General features: G+C 38.0%; 1 protein-coding gene across 3 annotated transcripts in view; it reads left to right on the top strand.

Moving 5' to 3' along the window:
* Nucleotides 1-8,895: 8,895 nt before the first annotated feature.
* The window catches only part of LOC126236293 (synaptonemal complex protein 3-like), a 210,442-nt gene continuing 193,963 nt past the window's right edge, over nucleotides 8,896-25,374 (top strand). For all 3 annotated transcript variants that reach the window (XM_049945495.1, XM_049945486.1, XM_049945504.1), the window contains exon 1: nucleotides 8,896-9,233. In XM_049945495.1, coding sequence (XP_049801452.1) covers nucleotides 8,927-9,233 — 307 coding nt within the window. In that variant the 5' untranslated portion in view covers nucleotides 8,896-8,926. The remainder of the gene's footprint in view (nucleotides 9,234-25,374) is intronic.

The raw sequence follows: 25,374 nt of genomic DNA, 5'->3' as shown, positions 1-25,374 counted from the left end.
AGGTCAGTAAAACTGTGAAACACGTATCTATTTTGTACGAGCTGTAAATAAATAGTTGCCACTATTAAAGTTCCAACCCTCGTAATATCCGGCACTCCCCAAGGAAGTGTTATAGGCCTTCTATTGTTACCAATCGATATTAACGACATTGGAGACAATCTGAGTAGTCCTCTTAAATCGTCTGCATATGATGCTGTCATTTACCGTCTTGTAAAGTCATCAGGTGACCAAAACGTATTGCAAAATGATTTAGATACAATATATGTATGGTGCGAAAAGTGGCAATTGACCCTGAATAAAGAAAAGTGTTAAGTTATTCACATGAGTACTAAAAGAAATCCGCCAAATTTTGATTACACAATAAGTCACACAAACCTGAAGGCTGTAAATTCAGTTAAATACTTAGGGATTACAATTACAAATAACTTAAATTGGAACGATAACAATGTAACATTGTGGGTAGAACAAATCAAATACTGCAATTCATTGGCAGAACACTTAGGAGGTGCAACAGGTCTACTAAATAGACTACTTACACTACATTTTTACACTGTATCCTGGAATATTTCTGTGCAGTGTGGAATCTGCATCAGGTGGTACTGATGGATAACATCAAAAAAGTTGAAAGAAAGGCAGTTAATTTTGTATTACCGTGAAGTAGGGGAGATAGTGCCACTGACAAACGTGTGTTAGGATGGCAATCATTAAAACAAAGGTGTTTTTTGTTGCGACTGGATATTCTCATGGAACTTCAATCAGTAGTTTTCTGCTCAGATTGCTAAAACATTCTGTTGGTCCCACCTACATAGGGAGAAATGAAGATCACAATAAAATAATAGAAGTCAGGGCTCGCACAGATATATTAAAGTGCTAGTTTTTCCTGTGCACTATTCAAGAGTGGAACGGTACAGAGACTGCTTGAATGTGGTTCACTAAACCCTCTGCCAGGCACTTTACTGTGAACAGCAGAGTAATCAAGTTGATGTGTAAATGTAGATGTGCACCATGATGGCTGCCAATGAAGAGCCTAACAATCCACAAACAACTTGAGATGCAAATGTTACAAGTTGTTAACTGCCACTGCACCTCTGGATACTGCTTTTTACCAGCAACTTTTTTTTTTTGAATTCATGTCTGTCACTATGGACAGCAAATATTATAAATTGACAAAATGTCTTATGATCTTACAATTTTTGTATTAAATGAATAAGTTTTGTCAGAGGAAGTAAATAAAGCACGTGGATGCACACATTTGTTTTGCACCATTATACCTGAACAACTGCATCATGATTTATAGATGTTCTCTTTACATCCTCAAAGTGCGGAGACTTTCCTTTTCACATAACAATGAAATATGAATGCTGACAACTGAACCTAATATTTTTTTCATGCGTTCAGATACAAACAGATTTTTCATTGCACTTACATCCATCAAAATCTTTCCATTGTATTTCATTATGAATTGTTTCATCACTGAAGATACTTTGTGCAGAGTTAAGAGACCCACACACTAGTGACAATTCACAGCCATCTGTCACATGGGCAACAGATCGATTTGTAGATCAAATGTGTGGGCAAATCACAGCAACTGGTTACTGATCACTGGTAATATGAAATCCCAGGCAATCTACTGGATCACATGCAATATGTGCTTGCAATATGGCTATAACCTGTATATTTGTTAAGCATGAGTGTGCAGTTCTGTTTTGTTTCACTTTGCCCACATTGAGTAAGAAATTGACGTTCTAATTTATAGTTATCCAGGGCCCATAAACAACAAAGAGAAAAGGGGCTGAAGACCGCACAGTATAGTTTCTTTAATCTCCAAACCAACCAACTTGCTCCGAGAAGGAAATGGAAGCCAAAAATGGCATTTACATCAAGAAATAATATACCCTCTGATTTTGCAGTGATAAACATTTTGAAACTTCCACTAAAAATGTAGAATTGACAGGAAATTCATAGCAACATTCATAATACAATGGGATCTTTCTTACAAGTCAGAGTTATTTATCAATAATTGTATGCATTACAAATTTTTTTAAAGTTCCTTGTCATTTTGTGTAATTAGCTCTCCTTGATAAAATTTATAACAAGAGACAGTAATCAGTAGCGCTGCCATTGACACCATCTCTCTAGCAACACCAGGTAATTAAATTATAAGATAAAATAAAAAAAACTGAAGGCTAATAATCATAAAACATATCGTATTAGCACACTGGATATAGACCTGTGTATACAGCTCGTCTGTTGTCAGTGAAAAATGTAATATATTCTGTAAAGTAATCTAGAGTTCCCAAGAAAATGATTTCAAAACAAATTTAGTAAATTATAATTCTCATTTATTTTAAATTTATGATTTTGCAGGTATTCACGTAGAGAAGGGAAATTATCTACAACTACTGCTAAACTTAGCAATTCATTTTCCATAGCAGAACTTATCAAGACAGTGACTTTCACAATACTAAATCAAATTGCTCGTGAGTGGGATGTCGAGGTGAGCGGCCAATTACTGGTGATATTGCAAGCGATGGATAGCTGAGATCTGCTGCTCATGTGGGGACCTTTACAGTTTCATCTTTCATGCCTTTCTGACATAAGACTCAAAATTTTTCTAGCTCACATACACAAGGATCTATTAATTCTTGTATCCCCATACTTTTACTTCCATACTTTCCACCAAAACTGCGTAGTAGCCTGGTATGCCCACGCACGTGTGCGCGCCCACAAACACAAACACGCATGCGTTTGTGCTAGCGTGCCCCCCCCCCCCCCCCTCCTACACCACTGTGCACACGTTTTACGTAACATAAGGGTATCACGAAATACAAATGATGGTCAAAGTACAAAAAACTTATTTTTTATTCAGTCAGCATAGTTCTTCACAAACTCTTCATACGTTTGAGTACAAGTCTTCATCTACCTTTCTGCACTGATTCTTTCTTCCTAGTTCGGGCATTCTTTATGGTAACACTATATTTTTTGCCTATTGTGTCCTGCTTATGTAATCAGGAAGAGAAGTCTACCACATTAGCTTTTGTTTCTTCATGCAGATTTTTACCTCCCTTTTTGAATTTACGAGCTAGATTCAGCTTTCTCGGAAATTCTAGTAGCTCGTCAACAATTTTGTTGCCTCTGCTTTAAATGTCCTTGGGCTGTTTGGCAAACCTCAATTCCCCTCAGTAACTGCTTTCCCTAATGATCTGCTACTGTAATAAGAACTCTTGTGGAGGTGCTTTGTCTTGCCCAATGGTTTAAGATTTTCTCTGTACTACTTCTGTCATTTCCTATCTTGCTCATCCTTCAGTTTTAACTTCCATCACTTTGAAGTTCTTTTTTTTTTTTTTCTTCCAACCTTCGTAATTTAAAACTTTTGTGCTCTTAATCAATATCCATCATAGTTCACTGGTTTCTGTTTAAGTTTATCTCTAAAGACATGTGATGTCTCAGCAGATGACATTCTTAAAATAACAGTTTAATTTACACAGTGTGGTTCATTGATTCAAAAATGTTAATATAATGTGGAAAAGTACTGTCGCACACACAACACTTTTAAGCAAAAAAGAGTTACGCTGTAAAGAAAATTTGTTATAAAAATGTCCACATGCATAACCTCACTTTCAGAAGCTTTCTAACTGGTAAGTTGATTACTTTTGCTACGATATTAATTAAACAATTTTGTGTTAAAAAGTATATATATATATATATATATATATATATATATATATATATATATATATCTCATTTAAAAAGAAAGATGATGAGACTTACCAAACAAAAGCGCTGGCAGGTCGATAGACACACAAACAAACACAAATATACACACAAAATTCAAGCTTTCGCAACAAACTGTTGCCTCATCAGGAAAGAGGGAAGGAGAGGGAAAGACGAAAGGATGTGGGTTTTAAGGGAGAGGGTAAGGAGTCATTCCAATCCCGGGAGCGGAAAGACTTACCTTGGGGGAAAAAAGGACAGGTATACACTCGCGCGAGTGTATACCTGTCCTTTTTTCCCCCTAAGGTAAGTCTTTCCGCTCCCGGGATTGGAATGACTCCTTACCCTCTCCCTTAAAACCCACATCCTTTCGTCTTTCCCTCTCCTTCCCTCTTTCCTGATGAGGCAACAGTTTGTTGCGAAAGCTTGAATTTTGTGTGTATATTTGTGTTTGTTTGTGTGTCTATCGACCTGCCAGCGCTTTTGTTTGGCAAGTCTCATCATCTTTCTTTTTAGATATATTTTTTCCACGTGGAATGTTTCCCTCTGTTATATATATATCATTTTCATCATTGTAGAACTATCTGGTAATGGGAAATTACTGGTTGTAGGTTGACTGCCCTGATCACCTGCTCTTTTCTATTACTACCACTTGCCACATTAGCTGTTCAGATATAGAATTTTTATTGAAATTTTGAAGAAAATAGTTTTTCCATAGGTAACGCAACTAAATAAAATCTAATGATCCTTTGACACACACACACACACACACACACACACACACACACACACACACACACACACACATCAGGGATTTTCAATATTGTATAACAATATATTTACTCTTAACATTGTTTTTCTAGATCTAACCAATTGGTTTCTGCTTTAACTTCAACAGATTCCTTCAACACGAAATATAAGAGGAATAGTTATAAGATTTTATCATTGTTTGTCTGCCACAGGACAGCTGTGGTATCAAATCGCTATACAGAAAAAAAGATTTTTGCAGTAGAACCTTGCTTCTCAAAAAACTTTATGTGCAGAATTATCATTAGAATTTCTCTCAATATAGACATGTTTGCTAAACAACTTCATCTCATCATACAGATTGTAATATGAAAATAGAAAATATAGGAAAGTTTTCAGCATACATAACAAATTAGTCCTTGCCCTATACATAGGTGTATTTGTAAACTTAAGTCATCTAGCAGGCCATGGAGCCAAATTGCACACAAATGACACTACATGCTTCCAGTTTAAGTGTCTTCCATATATTGCGCAGCATCGCATTTTCATCTTGCCATGAAGACTTGACTTACCTCACTCTCAATCATCCTACAATCGCTGTGGAAGGTCCTGATGCAAGACTAGCCCAATTCAATTCACCCACCCAGTGCATCCCACTCCCACCTTGTCACAGGGTTATCCTGTACCATCAGAATCTCTGCCATCTGTGAAAGCAGTCAGTCATACCAGCTCTGCTGCAATTTCTGCTGCTCAGCATTTAATGTGGGTGTGACCATCAACCAGCTGTCCATCAGAATGAATTGCCACCACCAAACTGCAGCGAAGGACATAGAGCTAACTCTACCCCCCTCCCCAGTGGTCTAACACACTGCTGAGCACAACATGCTCAATCTCGATGGCTACTCTGCAATCTGTGTCTATCACTCCAGCACCAGCTACTCTGTACTACATGCAAAGGGATTATCATTGCAAAACATACTTCGGCACTCATAACTCCCTGGCCGTAAGCTCCGCTGACTCACTGTCCCCATACCTTCAACCTAACTGTTTCTCCTTCCTCCAGCCTGTCAGCCCTGCTGATCCATACCTCCATGTCATCATCATGTTATACGCATGAGAGCGATGAGGCATGTGCACACCAAGAGAACAAAGGATTTAGGGTCGACAGAAGCGTCCGACCCCACGCGTCGGCTTTGACCCATGATGTAAGGGTGTTGTGCGTGACGTCATGACGGCGCGGAGTTTGGTTTGTGAGTGTGGCGTGTTTGTAGACATAGTCGTGTTGTGGTTTGTTGTGCTCTCTGGTGGTATGTTCAGGGTTTTCGTTTGTGTGGTGTAATGGGCTCAGTTTGCTTTTGCTCATTATCCAGAAGTGTTCGAGTGTCGGCTGTGTTTGTAGTGGAATTCGTCCCAGTGAGTTAACGATTTTGTGTGAAGGTTAATTTAGTGTTGTTCGCTGTACATCGTATGGTAATTTTAGTAAAATTAATTGATTGTTGTTCTTGTTCAGGAATGGATATGACAGATAAAATTAACAGTGCACAGGTCAAGAGAAGTGTTCGATCCCAATGTGTGGCTGTGTATGTTGATATTGGTATCGGGAGATGTTTATGAGCTATATAGGCCAAGAGAAGTGTCCGATTCCAGATGATATTGTGTTTAGTCATATTTGGGGAGTTTTGTGTAATTAGTTAGTTGCGTGTTCCATTGGTCAATCACATGGTACTATAGCTGTTATGATGTGGAATGTGTCAAGTGCATAAGAAATGCACATATGAAACAAGACAGAGTTAAAGATTAATATTTCTATTATTTACCCCGTTACCTTAAATGGCACAAAATCCATAACTATATTTATAGATTTATTTATTCCTATTCAAGAATTCAGCCACAGTATATAAGGAGATGCGATTTCAATTTATTTTTGAAGCTATTTCTGCTGTCAGAAATTTTATTTCATCTGGTAATTTGACGAAAACTTTCATAGCAGCATATTTTACCTCTGTCTGTGCCAAAGATAAGTTGAGTAAAGAATACTGTTAGATCTTTCTTTTTTCTGGTATTATAATCATGAACGTCACTGTTTTTAAACTGGTCCATGTAGCTGAGAACATATTTCATTAAGCCCTAGTTCTGTATTAACCTAGTGCCCCCCCCCCCCCCAAACATACACGCACGCGCCCACACACAAAACCCATAATGACAATTCAATGACAGGCCTAAAAACTGGAATCATAAATAAATAGGTCTACTGCAAGCAATTCAAACCACACAGAAGCCTATACACAGATACTGTAAGATGTTGCAAGCATAATCCCATTCCACAAGACAGTTGCTCAAAAACTTTTGGTTTCCATTCAAAATACGAGATCGCTGACCTACACCATTTGTTTAATACATGTTCAAAACTAAATCGTGACCTCAGTTTGCAGTGTGTAATGCTAGGTCTACACAATATTATTACTGTTACAGCAGCACTGACTATGGAACTACTGCTCCAACACAACTATTAAAGCTTGCAAAGACATTCCTTAGATTAAGGTTCCAGACAGTTATCTAGGCAAGTTTTAAAGAATGAAGTAGTAGTTTCAAAATAGCACAACAAAAGAAAATGTCCACTGCTTCCCCATCCCCTCTCAACTCTCTTCTTCATTTAAATACTGAGAAACATTATCACAGTGTTCTGCAAGCTTAAACATCCCATTTTAATTTCATAATCATTATGTCGATTCTATTTTAATCATATTTGGGAGAGAATGACTGTACACTGGTTGCAACAAAGTACTGTATTACAATAACAAACTGCTCTATGACTCACCACTTGTTCCTTTTATGCTGTCTGGACAAGGGGATTCAATAGTTTAGGACACTGAGGGGGCAAGGCTCAAATCAAATTCCCAAAACAACTCAAGGCAGAAGCACAGTTGACGTGTAAACAGCTATTACCAATTGTTTGCTCTAGATTTTATTAAACGCATATAGTTATACGTTTTAATTAACCCCCCCACCCAGAACCCATAAGAATTTTTTCCTCCACATTACACAAACAGGAGGAAACACTGAAAATTTCACACAAATTGTTAAGATTCCAATAGTTTCCCTGGTACAAGTAATTCCTGTTAACTTGAAATGTGCTCCTTTGGTCAGGCTACCACTTTAGAAATGCAATATACATTGTTACAGTACTTAGGCTAATATTTCGGCATCATAGATGGGACACGAAAAATTAATCCTTTCCCATGCAAATTCTTATATCACCGAGTCCTCGTGTGCAATACCATTAGTATCCAATCAGCGTTACATATCAACTAGGATTGCGAGCACCCATTCTCATGAACATACGCATTCTCGTTATGACAATGCCATTGCAAGAAAACTATACTACGTTGAGAAAAACACATCGTTTACGGCAATTCTGGCCATTTCGCATGCTTCCAAACGCGGTATCGGTCTGGCTGAACAGTAGAAATAAAATGCACTACCGCTTATCTGCTGAGGTGTGCATACAACTACGAAAAATTAACTACCTTTTATAACTACCATTCCAATTTGCACGGCTGTGAAGGCTTTAGGATGCACTACAACAGAATAAAACACCTATAGGTAGCACTGAGGAAACTTAAGTAATACGATTTATGTTTAACAAATAATATTGTGATCTGTAACATGTGTGAAGAGCTCCATTTCATACAATAAGTAGCGACTAAATGGACGATTACACATGAGGGATCTGAAAATAAAATGCAACGATGAAATAATTGAACGAATATGAACCAGTATATAAAGCCCTGTAGGTAAATGTTCTCTGTTTAACAGTACTACAGGATACTACTAACTGCAGTTTCCATTATTGACATTACACAATAAAACCGCCTTTCCGAAGGCAGCAAAATTACATATACGTAACTCAAGCCATTCATAATATATACGAATACAGTTAATTACAAACTAATCTACTGTGATACTACCTAATAATTACCACTTCACCCATACTACAGTACTACACGATCACTCAAATCCACCTTCAAACCGGCTCTGTCCAAGCTGTCCATAAAACTTGTGCCGCCAACACGCATTTGTATCTCTGGAACTAGTTCGGTTATTAAACTAAATACGAATTTGTGCAGTTGCACGAGAAAGGGTTACAGAGAAATCTTAGAACCATTATACTTTCTTAAATTCCACTTATAGTTTTCAAAATTACACATTACTAAAACACGCGACGTATTAAAAAAAGTCCAAAATAACATAGGGCTCAGTTATGATTGAGAAACCCTAAAACATATCATTGTTAAAAAATTTAGATATGACTCCTTTATTTTTTTAATTCCTCAAATTTACCTCGATTTTCTCTGATTACATGAAACGCATTTTCAAAGATTTGAAATTTTGAACATTGATACATCTTTGATCTTTGGATTGCAGGGTAAATCGTAGCGGCAAGTTTGAAAAATTCGAAGGAAACATGCCGAAAGCTGGTTTTAAAAAAGCGCCATTTCCACAAAAGAAGTCAGCAGTTTCTGATACGATCAGTGATCTCTCAGACGATGATTTATTGGAATCAAAGCCAGTTAAGATGCCCATAAAACCGATGGAAAATGTTAGGCCTGTGAGAAAAAGAGCAGCGGAGGACAAGTATCCCATACAAGCTGACGAAGATACTTTAAATTTAAACTTGGATGATGAAGTTAGTAAAATGTTAGAATCATTCGAATCGGGTATGCAGCGTGCATTAAACGCGAAGAGAAAACGCCTACAAGAATTTGCATCAGGTAAATGATTTTCATCTTTTTTAATCTATACGGGTCGTAGGCTTAATAATTTTGCCGTTAAACAGAATTAAAGGCCTACTGTAAGCTAAACACGTCTAAAAGAACGTTACCAGCTATAACGTTCAGTCTGAGTAATAGCTTAGTTTTATGCATAAGAAAGGCTCTCGGTAACATCTGCAATTATGATGGTCTGTGACTAACTGTAAAGTACACAACGGTGACACATTTTATTGCGTCACATATTCCAATCACAGATGCAAATGGAAAAAAATGATTAACTATACCCAACATGCATACTGTTATTAAGCCGAAATTATGTTTCCTGTTCTTTGTGGGGCGTGGGGGTTGATTCGATCCTAAAGCCAGTACTTACAATTTTGTAAGCAGTTTCTTGCCTATTTCCTGTGAGAGAGACTTTGATTCCAGAATGAATTTTCATTCTGCAGCGAAGTGTACACTGATTTGAAACTTCTTGTCACATTAAAACAGTGCTAAACCAGGACTCATACCTGGGGCGCATTTGGCTGGAAGATTCATATCAGCACACATACTGCTGCAGAGTGAAAAATTCGTTCTGGAGCTGTGGCTGAGCCGTGTCTCCACGGTATCCTTTTTCCCAGGAATGCTAGTCCTGCAAGGTATGCAGAAGAACTTCTGTGAAGTTTGAATGGTAGGAGATGAGATACTGGCAGAAGTAAAACTGTGAGAATGGATCATGAGTCGTGCTTCAATAGGACTTTCTCATGAAGGGCAAATGTTCCAAGTTCAAGGCCCAGTCTGGGACACAGTTTTAATCTGTCACATACTTTCAGAGAGGCTTGATGTCTCCTATTATTCCAGTCCATAACCTGATATTGAACTTACATTTGAAAGTTGGTGTATATAATGTAGAGAGCATAACATGTTATCCGTCAGTATGTATTGCATCCCTGGTTACCACATAAGCTCTGTATTCATGGATACATTTGAAACATTGTTACATAAATTAAAAACTGAAAATCTAAGAAACTAGTTATATATCTGCTGACTTCAATGTCTGCTCCATATTTAAAGCCAGAAATTGACTAAATCTAAATTTTGATCAATGCACAGGAGTTACACCTACTGCTACAACATGAATTGATGCTATTGTAAGTAGTTACAAGTGCAGTATAAAGTAAAACTTTGTTCTAGATTTAGAAGTATTAGACCATGCAGCTTTATTTGTATCACTATCAAAATTATATTCCTGCTGCACAACAAAAGATGTAGGAACTTCAATCAAGAAAGTGTGGGGGTATTTATTAAAAACCTAAGCCTCACCATGTGGCCAATTGGTAAACACATTTCAACAGATGGGTCTATCCATGTGAAATCAATGAATAAAAAAAGTAAATTTCAACCTGGATGAGATAGAATTTTGTAATTTTTTTGTCATTTTATTCTACTTATCAAAATTAGGTAAAATCCAAAATTGTAGGTGCTTTGGACATTTTGTTTTGGGTTTGAAATTCTTAAAGTTCCCAATTTTTTGTGATTTTTGCCATATTTGAACACTAACCTCACTTAACAAAGGTTTATTCAGCACTTGCACATACAAGAGCGAACTGCCTCTGGCCAAAACACTTACTGTATATATACAGCTACAGAACATTCCAGTACAATGATTCTTGACATTTGTTGATACTTCTAGAATGTACTCAAACCGAATATAGAAATTAATATTTTACAGTTCAGGTGTGTTTTGAACTCGCAACCCTCCATGCAACAGTGTAGTATATAACCACTACACTATGGTGACTGTGCTACTCAGCTTCCTCTGCGACATTGCTCTCTCCTTAAGAGAACAGCATCTCGGTGTTACGTCCTCCTAGTCCGGGAACGAGTCATCAGTCCTGCATACTCCGACTCCCGATGACTGATGTTCGCCCTGGCGGTGATCTTCTTAGAACTTCCCTTGCCACTACATTCTTCGTCACCTATCTGCTTGTTGCCTGTTGCTGGAGCTTCGAATTTACCCTGGGTTGCAGGATCCTTATAGGGCTTCATTCGAAGGACATTGACCGTATCTCTGATCTTTTGTCGTCTTGTGTGGGGGGTCGAAATCTTCAACTTCATAAGTAACATCAGACAACTGTCTTACAACCTTGTAATGTCCAAAGTACCGCCTGAGGAACTTCTCAGAGAGACCAACCTTCCGAACAGGAGTGAAGATCCAGACGAGGTCACCAGGCTGGTAAACAACAGGGTTGTGGCTCGCACATACCTTTGGTGATCATTTTCTTGAGCCTGCAGCATGCAGAATCAAACTAACTGCTGAGCTTCCTCAGCTCTGGTTAACACCTGGCCGATGTAGTCGTCATCCATGTCATCAAGATGTAATGGAAACACAGTGTCCATCGTCATCGTCGCCTCACACCCATGTACCAGGAAAAATGGCATAAATCCTGTGGTGTCTTGTTTGGTGGTGTTGTAGCCAAACATCACGAAAGGTAGCACCTCATCCCAGTTGCTCTGCTCAACATTAACGAACATTGATAGCATGTCGGCCAAGGTCTTATTAAGGCTTTCAGTAAGCCCGTTACTTTGTGGATAGTAGGCAGTCATCATGTGTTGAGTTATGTTGCACCGACAGTTTATGTCTGTCACAAGATTCGATTGAAAAACTTTCCCTTGATACGTAATTAATGACCTTGGGGCACTGTGTTTTAATACAACGTCTTCTACGATGAATTTGGCTGCCTCGAATGCTTCGGCTGTTTTAATGGCTTTTGTAATGGCATAGTGTGTTAGATAATCAGTGCAAACAATAATCCATCTATTGCCACTAGCAAACGTTGGAAATCATCCGAGGATGCCAATCCCAACATGGTGGAGAGACGTTTCGGCTGATGGAATTTGTATGATTCGGCCAGGTGGTTACTGAGGAACTGCCTTTCTCCTCTGGCACTCTCGACAGTGGGACACATAGTGACAGACACTCCTAAATAAACCTGGCCAGAAAAATCTCTTGTGGACACTGTCATATGTCTTAATAAATCCTAAACGTCCGGCCTCAGGTGTGTCATGGAATTTCTGTAGAACATCTAAGCTCATGTGTTTAGGAATCACTGGTAGCCACGTCTTTCCAAACGGATCAAAGTTTATCTTGCAAAGCTATCCATTAACTTCCTTAAATTGTCCTTTCACATCCCCTGACCGATTTAAGGCAAACATAATTTGAGATATCTTGCCGTCCTTCTTCTGCTCAACAGAGAGATCCTGGAGTGCAGCGAGACGGTCACTATCTTCATCAAAGTCTTGATGGTCTTGCACAGGGTTTCTTGAGAGACAGTAGGCATCTTTGTGTTTTCTTCCACTTTTGTACACTAAGGTAATGTCATACTCTTGAAGATGTGGTGGCCACCTGGCAAGTCGTCCTGTTAGATCCTTAAGACCTGTCAACTAACAAAGTGAATGATGGTCTGTAACAACTGTGAATGGTCTTCCACAGAGATACTCGAGATGACTGGGTGTTTGTGTTGTCCTCATCATTTCATTCTCATTCATGAAAGTGGCGAGATTGGGATGAGCGAAGGTAGGGAATTTCTACGGGCACTGATAGCCGCACAGTAGAGCCCTCCACAATCAAATCGTCATAATCATCATCATCATCATCATCATCATCATTGAGACACTGTCGAAATTTGCACATGGTCAAAGATCACAGCAAGAAGCATTGGCTATAACCTTGTCTTTTCCATCCGAAATCTGAACCAGAACAGCACCGATCCCATACCCACTGGCATCTGTGTGTAGTTCTGTAGGTGCTCTCTCATCATACAGACCAAGTACAGGGTCAGTTGTCAGAGCTTTTCACAGCACATCGAAAGAATCTTGTTGAGCACCACCCGAGATAAATTTAGCATCGGCTTTTGACAACTCGTGGAGTGGTCTGGTTTTGATACAAAAGTCTTTGATAAAACGACAGTATTAAGAACGTAATCCGAGGAAGCTTCTCACATCTCTAATACTTTTAGGAACAGGAAATTCAGTTATAGAGCTCACCTTTTCTGGGTCTGGCTGCACACCTTCGTTTGACACAATGTGTCCAAGTAATTTGATTTCTTTTGCTCCAAAGAGACACTTTCTTGGATTAAGTTTCAGTCTGCCTAGTTGGAGACACTTAAGAACGGGCCTCAGTCTTTTTATATGTTCATCAAATGCCTCTGAGAACACTATAATGTCATCTAAATAACAAAGACACATCAACCACTTCAGGTGAAGTAGAAGATTATTCATCATCTGTTCAGAAGTTGCTGATGCATTACACAAACCAAATGGCATTACCTTAAACTCATACAGGCAATCAGAGGTGATGAATGCAGTTTTCTTATGATCAGCCTCATCTACTTCGATTTGCCAGTATTCCGAGTACATGTCCATGGTTGAGAAAAACTTAGCCCCCTTCAGACAATCTAGTGTATCGTCAATTCATGGAAGAGGATAAACGTCCTTTTTAGTTATCTTATTAAGCTTCCTGTAATCAACACAAAAGCACCAATTGCCATCCTTCCTGACGAGAACCACTGGTGATGACCATGGGCTCTGCGAAGGCTGAATGATGTCATTCTTCATCATTTTCTCTACCTCGTCACAAATTATTTGACGGTCTGTTGCTGACACACGGTATGCTCTCTGACTTATTGGTTGATGGTCTCCAGTGCTAATCCGGTGTTTCACTGTCGATTTGTCTAATTTGCTCTTCACGTGTGGATTGAAGCATTCAGAGAACTCTTGAAAATGGCAAGTAACTTCTTCTGTTGTTCCTTAGTGAGATCTGGTGATAGTCAAGCTAGATCTTGTGTTGTAGTGGTAGTGCTAATTTTGTCCATAGACTTGGCATGGGAGGTTTTTATGATGCTCAGCTGTTCTGCAATTAATGGTTCAGTGTTTGCTATGCACATGCGTCTTGGAAGGATCTGTGGTTCTTGGCGACAGTTAGCTACCCACAATTCACCGAATCCATTCTTAAACGAGACAACAGAGGCTGGGGTGACCAAGTTATTCTTCAGTGATATGCTTCTCTTATATTCCACTACAAGTTCCATGGGTTGATGCATGGCATGACACATGACAGTAACTTTCTAGTGCTGACTGCAGGAGTGATCACTTCATCCAGCACACATAGTCTCCACACATCTGGATGCGCATCTTCCTGTCCACAGTATCTCATCTCTTCTAGCATAATCTTCGAGTGACCACAATCTGTAATTGCCTGAGAAGCTTTCAAAAAGTCATGACTACACTCTTGTAAGACGATGAATTCTAAGGGCTGTGTATGGCCACTTATACCCACACGAATGACACATTTTCCTGTAGGTTTTACATATTTCCCTTCAGCAGAGATGTTTTGTTGTCGACGAATACGGTTTTCTGCAACTGGCAACAGTACTTCTCCGAAATGACTGAGTATGATGCTCCATTCTCCACAAGAGCTTGGGCTGGTTGGCCATCCATGAGGATATCGACAGTTTCCTATCATTTCCATAGTGATCAATGGCGGAGGATTTTTCTCTTCGGCGGCCTCACCTCCAAGGAAGGTCGCACCTTTTAGTTTTCCAGGTTGCGGCGGCTAGGTTATTGGCTGGAGCTTCTAAACAGTGATGGAGACCTTGATTGGCATGTTGTGGAGCTTTCTCTCCAGCGGCTAGCTTGTAGCGATGGTGACCTACGTTGTCTTGCCCCCACATCTTCTTGTTCATCTTCGTCGTCCCGGAGTTGGCATCGGCTAAGATTGGTCTGCTGTCGTCTGGTGTGGGTTTCATCAAATATCTGCCACCATTCTCGACAATAGCACACTACATTCCTCAATTTAAAATTAAATTCTTGTGTACTAACTAAACAGACTTGAGTTTATGATTTTTACAATGTGGTAAACAATACAATACAAGCACCTAAATAATGTAAGTCATATAACGTCTTTTCCTTTTTATATAACTTTTAATTTTGTTTCCTATTTTTTACTTAATTCATAGTTAGTCAGCATTTGTGGTTCATGTTTACTGCCAAAGAATAGTTCACTCCTGAATTTCGTTGTATATCAACACAAATAAAAAGGCATTTTTTGGGTTTTTTCGGAAGCTATCATTGTCTTCAGCAGAATCTACTTTTTAGTAAATCAGCGTTTGTGGTTTAGTTACTGTAGCAGTTATTCTAACATATTGTGTTACATCTAGTTTTCTCTTGAAGAGAAGTAGCCCTATATATTACCTACATTTATTGTAAATTAACTCTGTTTTTCAGTTTACTAACAACAATAATTAACCTCAAAAAATTTTAGGATACTAGTAATTTTTACCATAGTTTTTTGTTGCCTTAATAGTAATCTCATTTTGTGTATTTGTTTCAATTCTTATAGGGACTTTGGAACTTTTTAGCTGAACAGATTAATTTAAAGTAGAATGAAATTTTCGCTCTGCAGCGGAGTGTGCGCTGATATGAAACTCCCTGGCAGATTAAAACTGTGTGCCAGACCAAGACTCGAATTCGGGACCTTTGCCTTTCGTGGGCAAGTGCTCTACCAACTGAGCTACCCAAGCACGACTCACGTCTCATCCTCACAGCTTTACTTATACTAGTATCTCGTCTCCTACCTTCCAAACTATACAGAAGCTCTCCTGCAGGAGAGCTTCTGTAAAGTTTGGAAGGTAGGAGACAAGATACTGGTAGAAGTAAAGCTGTGAGAAGCTCTCCTGCAGGAGAGCTTCTGTAAAGTTTGGAAGGTAGGAGATGAGATACTGGTAGAAGTAAAGCTGTGATGATGGGGCGTGAGTCGTGCTTTGGTAGCTCAGTTGGTAGAGCACTGGCCCGTGAAAGGCAAAGGTCGTGAGTTCAAGTCTCGGTACGGCACACAGTTTTAATCTGCCAGGAAGTTTAATTTAAAGTAATTTGTTCATTGCCCTGTAACACATGGCACCAGTTAAAATGCAGACCAACCATGAATGCTGTTATCAAACACGGAATGAATTGGTTGACAGGGCTCGTGAGAGTTATGTGCCTGTGTTGCTGGTACCAAAGGTGGCTCAAGTACTGTCCACTCCTGTACATCCTGTCCCCTCAGCAGAAAGTATGGGATCTGTCATTAGTGTCACTAGTTATCCATTTGCCTGCAAGTGGTGTTTCAGTGGCAGAGTTAAGTGTCCTGTTCAAGGTGGATGCAGACCAGGGAGGGAATTTTACCAGTCCTCCTAACCAACAAGTTTGAGGTGCTGTCTTTCACTGAAACTGAGCCTGTGGGATTCACTTCACTGTTTTGGTGAAACCTGGGGCGGGGTTAGCCAAGCAGTCTAAGGCGCTGCAGTCATGGACTGTGAGACTGGTTCCGGCGGAGGTTCGAGTCCTCCCTCGGGCATGGGTGTGTGTGTGTTTGTCTTTAGGATAATTTAGGTTAAGTAGTGTGTAAGCTTAGAGACTGATGACCTTAGCAGTTAAGTCCCATAAGATTTCACACACTTTTTTTGGTGAAAGCTGATTTGTCTGGTGTCAAGAGGAGCCAAACACAAAAGGGTAGGGCTTATTAATCATCAACAGTTCAAACATACAGAAAATGATGACACCCCCTACGGAAATGGCAGCAAGGGAGTGCAGTTCAGATTACAATAGCTGTAGGTAATCCAGAAGTATCAGCATGTGATTGAAAGAAATGCCTCCCATGGGTGAGAGTATTAAAATCCTAATTGTAAACTGCTGAAGGATTCACAACAAAGTGCCAGAGTTTGAAGGGCTCATGAAAAGCAGCGAAGCTCACATAATACTAGGTACAGAAAGCTGGTCGAAACCTGTAATTGATAGCAGTGAGATTACTAGGGAAAATTTATATATATATTGGAATGGTAGGCAACTGGGAAATGGAGGTGGTGTATTTGTTGCTGTAGAGAAGAAACTCAGATCCACTGAGGCAGGAGTTGAAGCTGCGTGTGAGATTGTTCAGGCAAGACTCAGTATCAGGGGTGGACATATAATGATGACTGGATCCTTCTGTTGCCCATCAGACTCATCTCTTGATGCAACCGAGAACTTCAGAGAAAACCTCAGATCACTTTTATGTAAGATCCCCAATCATATTGTAATTATTGGTGGAGGCTTTAATCGTCCAATAATCAATTGGGAAAATTACAGTTATTGATGGGCATGGTAAGACAACATATGAAACATTACTAAATGCCCTCTCTGAAAACTACCTAGAACAGTTAGTTTGGAAGCTCACTTACGATGGAAATGTAATGGATCTAATGGCAACAAATAGATCTGACCTCTTTGAGGACATCCACATTGAAACTGGTATCAGTGACCATGACACAGTTGTTGTCACAATGATTGCCAAAGTATAAATGACAACTAAAACAAGCAGAAAGATATGTATGTTCAGTAATCTAGATAAAAAATCAGTAGTGTCATATCTCAGTGAGGAACTTGAAACTTTCAGCATAGAGCAGTAGCATGTAGAGGAACTATGGCTCAAGTTTAAAAGAATATTTAAGGTAATAATTGATCATGCACTGGATAGATATGTACCCAGCAGAACAGTTCATAATGGGAGGGACCCTCCACGGTAAAAAGTCACTGTGAAGAAACATTTAAAGAAACAGATAGTACTGAATGAATGATAGGTAAAAACAAAGCAAAGGCCTATAGACAGAGAGATGCATTTGGCTGTCAGGAGAGTGATATGTGAAGTTTTTTTGTACCTACCATAACAGAATATTGTCAAATGATCTTGTACAAAACCCAAAGAAATTCTGGTCATTAATAAAGCACCAGTGCTAGTGTCCAGTCCCTTCCAAATGAGACAGGAACTGAAATTGACAGTAGCAAAGAGAAATCTGAAATGCTTAACTCCATTTTCAAATCTTCCTTTGCAAAGAAAAACCAGGAGAACTACTCCAATTTAATCTTTGTACCACTGAAAAGTTGCGTGAAATACAACTTAGCGTCAGTGGTGTTGAGAAACAGTTGAAATCATTAAAATCGAACAAATCTCCAGGGCCTGATGGAATCCCTATCACATTCTATAATGAATTTGTGGCTGAATTAGCCCCTCTTCTAACTATGATCTATTGGAGATCCCTCGAACAAAAAACCATGGCCAGTTATTGGAAACAAGTACAGGTCAGACTCACCTACAATATGGGTAGTAGAAGTGATCCTCAAACCCATTGCCAACTATCCTTGACATCAATTTGTTGTAGATTCTTAGAACATTTTCTGAGCTTAAACATAAGGAGGTATCTTGAATACCTCAAACAGAATGATTTATTCCATGCCAATCAGGATGCTGATCATGTGAAACCCAACACGCACTTTTCTGACATGGCTTGCTGAAAGTTTTGGATCGAGGCAGTCAGATGGACGCAGTATTTCTTGATTTCAGAAAAGCATTTGACTCAGTACCACACCTACACTTACTGTGAAAAGTACAATCACATGGGGTCTCAAGTGAAATTTATAACTGAATTGAGGACATTATGGTAGGGAGGGCACAGCATGTTATCTTGGATGGAAAGTCATCATCAGATGTAGAAATAACTTCGGATGTGCCCCAGGGAAGAATGTTGGGATCCTTGTTGTTCATATTGTGTATTAATGACCTTGCAGACAATATTAATAGTAACCTCAGTCCTTTTGCAGAGGTGCGGTTAGCTGTAATGAAGTACTGTCTGAAAGATACTGCATGATATTGAGTAAGATCTTGATAAGATTTCAAAGTGGTGCAAAGATTGGCAACCTGCTTTAAATGTTCAAAAATGTAAAATTGCACTTGTCACAAAAAAAGAAAAAAACCATAGCACCCTATGACTACAATATCAATGAGTCTCTGTTGGAATCGGCCAGGCCATACAAGTAGCTAGGTGTAACACTTTGTAGGTATATGAAATGGAACGATCACATAGGTCCACTTGTGGGTAAAGCAGCTGGTAGACTTTGTTTTATTGTTAGAATACTGGAGAAGCACAATCTGTCCTAAAGGAGATTGCTTAGAAATCACTCATGTGACTGATTGTAGAATATTGTTCAAGTGTGTGGGACCCATTCCAAGTAGGACTAACATAGGGTTATTGAACGTAACAGAGAATGGCAGCATGAGTGCTCATAGTTTTGTTTGATCTATGGGAGAGTGTCACAAAGATACTGAAGAAATTGAACTGGCAGACTGTTGAAGAAAACTAGTAACAAAGTAAGTTTCAAGAACCTTCTGTAAATGATGGCTCTAGGAATACACTATAGCCCTCTACACCATCAGTCACAAAGGGACCATGAGTATAAGATTAGAATTATTACAGCGCACACACACACACACACACACACAGAGGCATTCAAACAATCATACCTCCTGCACTACATATGTGAATGGAGTGCAAAGAAATCCTAAAACTGGTACAGTTGGACATATCCTCTGTCATGCACTTCATGGAGGTTTGTAGAGTATGAATACAGATATAGATGTAGATGTAACACAATAGAAAATAAATACTACCAATATATAACAGTAAAACAAAAACAGTCACTTCTACTGACACAATAATGTACTTCAATAAAAATCAGCTGCTGTAACAAATTTAGCAGTGCACTGGAGGGGGAAAGAGGAGGAAGTCGCTGGAATGCAGTACATGTGATGCATGAGTCAGACACACACAAGCAGCCTCTCTGAAATAGTAGTAGTGGCATGTTACACAGAATGCAATAAGTTTTGCTACAATCTGAGGACACCAGCACTAATCATCACTGTACTACATTCCTAAGTTTGTAAAATGTTATTTAAAAAAAAGTGCTATCTTTTTTTGCTCTTCGCAAATAATGTTTTAATATAATTTTAAAATAATCAATTTTACATTTTCATGTATCTTGTAGGTTTCATCTTTTTTATGCCTGTGATTTATCTTTCATTTGTTTCTTAAGAAGAAAACTAATTTTGGGTAAAAAGTGGTCAAAATTTTATTGTAATACTTTAAAGATAAAGGTTGAATAAGGAGCTTAGAAATGGAACTTCTTGGATGTATGAAACTTGGGTACTGAAGAAGAAATGAAAATCTACATTTGATGTAGACTGAAATTATCTAAAGAAAGAAAACCTGAACTGGTTTTAATGCAAAGCAAAGAATCTTATGGAAAGGTACAACCAAATTGTAGCATATGCCAAGCCTATGCACTCTCAAAAAAGATTAATTTTAGGAAACCTAATCAAAGTGTATAAATTTTACAAAGCAAATTACACACAGGTCTAAATTAGATTCTCAAAATTTATTTAATTAAGGCCAAAAAATTGCAACATATTTGGAGGAAATGGGAGACACTCCGTATTTGTGCAACTATCTAAATGTGAAACTAATAATAGCTGGCACAATCTTTGAGCAAGGTCACCGTACCAGAATATGAAAGAACACTTCCCTCATACAAACACTGCATGTTCAAAATTATGTGCAACCCACCAAATACTCAGTGGTTCAGAAATGAATGTGAGTAATGCATTGATGCAAGCACCTTTATAAAGACGCCTTGATTTCTGCACTTGAAGAGGAAATGATAGAAAACAAATTTTACAAATAGTGGATTACTGTTGACTGCTGCTTATTTCAGACTGTCATGAGAGCAGCTCATATAAGATTTTTGTACACAGCTAACAAAACTGTTGCAAAACAGTAATATGCTTTTTTTATGTAAAGAAATCCTCATTTATGCAGAGTGAAGCTGTTGTTGCATGTGATTTTGCTGAAAATTATTCTATAGTGCTTCAAGATGAAACGCAAGGGTTGCATTGGAACAGTTCCGTGGCCACAGAGCATTTTGTTTGTTATGAGACGAAAAATTGAAATAAAGAAAAAAATATCTTCATCAACAAAAGTTTTGTTTTTAAATGAGACAGTTTGACACAAAACATAGTACTGATACCTGTGTTCCAAAAAAAAGTGTATAGAGTTTATAAAACTTGATTTTCTTCCTAATTTGAGAAAAAAATATTATGACAGTGGTGGTTCAGCAGCTCAATATAAGAATTTAAAAAAATCTTCCAACATGTGTGAGCATTCTGAAGATTTTGAAGGATTTGAGGCAGAACAGCATTTTTACACTACTTCACATGGAAAGGAAGCATGTAAAGGTGTTGGCGAGCATGCAGCAGAAGAAAGAATATGGGCATAAAAATTTTATGAAGCCATAGCAGCCACAGGGACTGAGAAATACCATGCATTCATTTCTTTGAACAAAGACAAGGTTAAAGCGAAAGTTGTTTCTGATTTTGAAGTCATTGATGTTCATAAAATTCAGATGTATCCAGAAGCAGATGACAAGCCTTTTGAGCAGATTACAGGATTTGTTACTTGTGCTTAGGACGACAAATGATGAACGGGTTGTGTGCTGTCGAGAGATGAACAAGAAGCAGAAGTAAACGTATTATTTATGCATCCTTGTGGAACAGCTTGTTCTTTTTCATATCTAAGAAGACCAGATGAATTGTCTGTCCGAGAGAACTTCATACTTTGTAAATTACATCTTTTAACTGCCACTGGAAGAACATACAGACTATTAGACAAAGAGTTGCGAAAAGCCTCGCAGATTATGTTGCAAAAGAATATGTTGTTGTGTCAATAATCTGTCACTTTTGCTTTATAGGACTAGGTAATGTACTGTAAAAGAATAATACAATAATTATCTTATAGTATAATGACTGTAACTGGACCATTATAATGTTTTTATAATTGAAGATGAGTATAAAATTTCTCACTGAAAGGCCTTTGAACAACTCATTGTTAAACAGTAACAGCTACACGAGTGTTTAATTACTAATATTAGTTACTATATATGTATTTGTAAAAGACAGGTACAGTCAAGAAAATTATTTGTAGTCTTTCTTGAGCACATTGTGTTACGTTGTATGTTCAAATATTTTCACTATTAACCTGGGAAGGTCAGTACAGACTTTAAATTCTAATAACACAATTCATTAAATGAAACATAACAGTGAGTTGACAACCTTATATTGTGTTTGTGATTTAAAGTTTCCATTACAACTTCTAAATAAGTATGCAGTCCTACTGACTATTCCTGGAAGCTGCACTTACTAGTAAGAGATAATTTATTTTAATATTTTCCCATTGGAACACCATCATGAAATTTGGCATACACATTTAAAATAGTGTATAAGTAATATATACAGTTTTAAAACAAGCAAAATTTGGATTCTGAAATTTTAAGAATTTAAAAAAATGTTTTGGAAAATTTACATTTTTTATGAACATAGTAAAGTAGCACATATTTTTAATCTTATAAGAAACTGAATAAATTTGTACAAATCTCAGGTCTGTAAAGCAAGTAGCTTTTGTGATACAGCCATTTTAAGGAATCAGAAGGTGACAAAAATTGCATAACTTTGGAATCTTAAAAAATTATTAACTCAAAAACGAATGGTCAAAAAAAAAAAAAAAAAAAATTGAATTTGAGATTCTTCATGCAAACAACTCCTAGTACTGACACAAAAAATATCAAAATCTTAGATGGGAAGAACCAGCCCATTGGTAGATTTCACAGGGACTGATCCAAATGACAATTACAATAACTTTTCATCCAAATTCATAGGTGTGTTCAGTAAATGCTTCCCATTTGTCTCAGTATGGACTGGGTCTCATGAAAGTAAATCATGGGAAGCAAAAATACTTAGAATGTTTAGCATTAAGAAAAGAAACTGCATATAGCATTGAAAGTTAACTTAAACTCTAAATTTCTTAAATATATACACACTTACAAAGAAATATTTGTCTAGGTAGTTAAACTAGCAAAGCATATTGCAAACAACAGATTAATTTTGAACGGTAAAAAGAAATCAAAAGCTGCTTCGTCTGTTATAAGAAGTGAAGTTGACAATGAAATGGAGAGAAAATGCCCCTCCAAAATAATAATAATAAATGGTAGAGCTGTTACAGATCCCAGTGCTATATGTGAATTAGTTGTAATAAGTGACTGCTTACCACCAAGTACAAATTGTAGTATGACAGAGAGAAAATGTTCATGTTTCAAGTTTCCTGTGTTTCAGGCTCTGATGTAATCAATATCATAATGCCCCTTAAAAATTTAAACTCAGTGGGTTGGTATGAGTTTCTCTCTAGAATAGTAAAAATAGTCTGTCATAACATTGCACATCCATGCTTCATCATAATCAGTCAGTCTTCTGAACAGGAATGTTTTCCAGATCAATTAAAATATGCTGAAGTTCAGCCAACTCATAAGAAAGGCAAACAAGATGAAATGGGAAACTATAGTTCTCTCATTGTTACCAATTTTTTCAAAAATATTTGAAAGAGCAGCATGTCGTCGGATATAAAATTATAATTCATCCCACAACATTATTTTATGCAGCCAGCGTGGTTTAAGAAAAGGCTGTTGCACAACCTGTACAATACATAAATTGGTCTAAAAGTTAGCAGTTGTTTCGATAACAGAATGTGTGTATCAGACAGCTTTTGTGAACTTACCCGAGCCTTTGAGTCTGTTAATACTGCTTCTCCAAATACTGACATATATATATATATATAAACACACACACACACACATCCACGCGCACGCCCATGCGGAGAGTTCTGTATTACTTTTTCTAAAATGCAGAGGAAGTAATTTAAAAATTTGTAGGTATGTCAATAACACAATGAAGCTTTGAGCACCTAGAAATAAATATGAGATTGTTCAAAAAGTAAGGTGACTTATATATTTATGAAAAAATATTTATTCATTCATCAATATTCATTTTGTCCCCTTCAAAGTAATCCCCCTCAGATACAATACACTTGTGTCAATGCTTCTTCCAATCCTTGAAGCACTTTTGGTACAGCCTGCATCTAGCGATGCAGTTTTTATTTCCTCAATTGGTGAAAATGTTCGTTCTTTTATAGGCCTCTTCAGTTTTGGGAACAGGAAAAAGTTGCAGGGAGCCAAATCTGGTGAATATAGTGACTGAGGCATGATTGCCGTGTTCTTTTTGCCCAAAAAACCTCTCACAAGCAACGACGAATGCGCAGGTGCATTGTCATGATGCAAAAGCCATGATTTGTTTTTCCACAATTCCGGACGTTTTTCATGTATTGCTTCTCGTAAACAGTGCATAACATCAAGGTAATACTCCTTATTGACCATATGACCTTGAGGCAAAACTTCATGATGCACTACACCACAGTAACTGAAAAAAAAAAAAAAAAAAAAAAAAAAGTGAGCCAAACTTTGACATTTGAACGAACTTGATGTACATTTTTTTCAGTCTTGGCTCTTTGGGTGCTTCCATTGGGACGATTGGGCTTTGGTTTTGATGTCTTAACTTTAAACTCATGTTTTGTCAACAGTTATGACCCTTTTCAGCAAATCAGAATCATCACTGATGTCATTCAAGAGCTCCTGAGCGATGCTCATGCGACAGTTCTTGAGAAGTTTTGGAACAAACTCCACTGACACACATCTCATCCCCAAAACATCCGAAAATATTGCATGACACGAGCTGACCAATATGCCAACATCCTCGTCAACTTCTTTTACACTAATTCTATGATTTTCCAAACCAATTTTCCTCACAGGTTCAACGTTATCATATGTTGTTGATGTGCTGGGACGTCCAGAGTGACGTTTGTCATTGGCATCTTCTCAGCCATGTTGGAAGAGCTTGTATCACTAGCAAACATTTTTTTTACTTAGAGCAGACTCACTGTATGCCACTTTCAACATTTCAAGTGTTTTAGAGCACTTGATTCCATTTTTCACACAAAATATGATGCAAATTCTTTGCTCCATTTTTTTTATAATAATCGAAAATCGCCAAGCACACTAAACAAGTCTAACCTTTCTACCTGTCAAAAACAAGTGAAAGTGTGTTGTACACTTGAAACTGTGAACGTACGTTCGGGACATGTGTACCAAGATAACAAAAAGAATCGGCAATAGAATGTACATTGCAAACGCAATTTGAAAAGTCACCTTACTTTGTGAACAGTCCTCATACATTGATCTAAATTTTTCTTAAGTGGGTTTTTAAGCCTCATAAAAGAAAAAAAGTTCGCAGCTCATGGTCCTGCGGTAGCACTCTCGCTTCTTGCGCTGCCTCGAGATGACTGGGTGTTATTGTGTCGTCATCATCATCATCATTCATCCC

Source organism: Schistocerca nitens, chromosome 1, assembly GCF_023898315.1.
Source record: "Schistocerca nitens isolate TAMUIC-IGC-003100 chromosome 1, iqSchNite1.1, whole genome shotgun sequence".
NCBI classification, from domain to species: domain Eukaryota; kingdom Metazoa; phylum Arthropoda; class Insecta; order Orthoptera; family Acrididae; genus Schistocerca; species Schistocerca nitens.
The sequence above is the reverse complement of the archived record's forward strand: the minus strand, read 5'-3'. Positions and strand labels throughout refer to the sequence as shown.